The 1,329-nt window shown below is 45.1% G+C and overlaps 1 protein-coding gene across 2 annotated transcripts; it reads right to left on the bottom strand.

Moving 5' to 3' along the window:
* Window positions 1-345: 345 nt before the first annotated feature.
* Window positions 346-1,127, bottom strand: LOC108101077 (cell wall integrity and stress response component 3). Of its 2 annotated transcripts, XM_017205287.1 has the most exons (3): window positions 994-1,127; window positions 719-936; window positions 468-645 (listed from the first exon to the last, which is right to left on the bottom strand). In XM_017205287.1, the coding sequence occupies exons 1-3, from the start codon at window positions 1,091-1,093 to the stop codon at window positions 580-582; spliced, it is 384 nt and encodes a 127-aa protein (XP_017060776.1). In that variant the 5' UTR covers window positions 1,094-1,127; the 3' UTR covers window positions 468-579. The 2 variants fall into 2 exon arrangements, with proteins under 2 accessions (XP_017060767.1, XP_017060776.1); XM_017205278.1 differs by having other exon boundaries at window positions 346-936.
* Between the last annotated feature and the right edge of the window lie 202 nt (window positions 1,128-1,329).

Here is a 1,329-nt window from a genome sequence, read left to right on the forward strand (position 1 = left end):
TTCTTTTGTAGACATTAATGCATCTGGCCTGTATGTTGTCACGTCAGACCCAAACAAACGATTAGTTACCTTGAAAAAGACAATTTTTATAGCTATCTAAAAAAAAAAATGTGCACGCGCTAGAATTTGCCTGCGAGTCTATATAAGCATAGACTGAAATAGTTAATATTTGGTTTGTAGACCACTTTATTCTTTTGAAAACCAGTTTCTATGCTAATAAGCTCTCAACCACTTTGTAGACAACAAAGCTGGTCGTTGTCATTATAAGCTATGTGCGACTAGCTTAGAATCGCTTCCGCGAAAAAAAGAATGACCAAGTAAAAAAGCGGTTAAAAAAGTCGCTACTCCATGAAGTTACTGTAGTTTACTCAAATCTGGTTATTGCTAAGATAAAGCTATTTAAACTGAGCTTGTACGCTGTTCCTTAACGTTTAACATATTCTTGGGCAGAGGGGGGCAAGTAATGGGGATCCACCGAACTAGTGCCAGGGCGAGACTGGGCGGTGCCGTATATATAGCCAGGAGTGGCTTTCGTCGTGGTCGTGACTTCAGGAACCGACGTGGTGCTCTTCGCCGGGATCACCGAAGTCGTGCTGGCCGGTAACTCGGGATGTACTGTGGGGCTCGGCGTTTCGACAGCGCCTTCTGTGGTTGTCGTGTAGACAAGTTGAGTAGTACTAGTAGATGATGTATCATCCGGAGTAAAGTCTGTGTTTACCTCGGTAGTGTAGTGTGTCACGGGTTTTTCTGTCGTCGTTGTGGTGCTGGAGAATGTAACGAACTTATTGAAGCCAATACTAAAGCCTCCGGCCGAGGACTTGGCCTGTAGCACGCTGTTTAGCAGCTGAATTTTCGACGAGATAAGGCTCGAGATCAACTGGGTGTTGATGGGCGAGGCCGCCACCTGGTTACTCTGGTAACTCTGACTGGAGTAGCCTGTAGTTAAACACAATTATTGAATTATCAAATTTTTTCTAACCGACAGGAGGTTACCACCGCTGGGCGCGAAAACTTTGATGAAGACAGGTTTTGCTTCTGCCATGATGGCTGCACTGCAGGCTAACAGAGCCAAAATCGAAATAGTTCTGAGCATGGTGTTGGCGGCAACGTTATTACTGGCCGCCGCGAATCATCGCTCACTTTTATACCTCTGGTTAAAAGATGTCTCAGCCATTGTTGTTGTCATTTGATGATAGCCGATCGCCAGCTTTGTACGTCGAGTTCCGAAGCTTGATTTCGAGTGGTTAGCATACATTTTTCAGGTGCCCCTGGAGAAGGCCACCGGTGTCATTAAGTGACAAGTGATAAGTAAGCAAATGCGGGACGATT

The sequence above is a fragment of the Drosophila ficusphila genome, unplaced genomic scaffold, assembly GCF_018152265.1.
Source record: "Drosophila ficusphila isolate 14025-0441.05 unplaced genomic scaffold, ASM1815226v1 contig_2, whole genome shotgun sequence".
Classification (NCBI taxonomy): Eukaryota; Metazoa; Arthropoda; class Insecta; order Diptera; family Drosophilidae; genus Drosophila; species Drosophila ficusphila.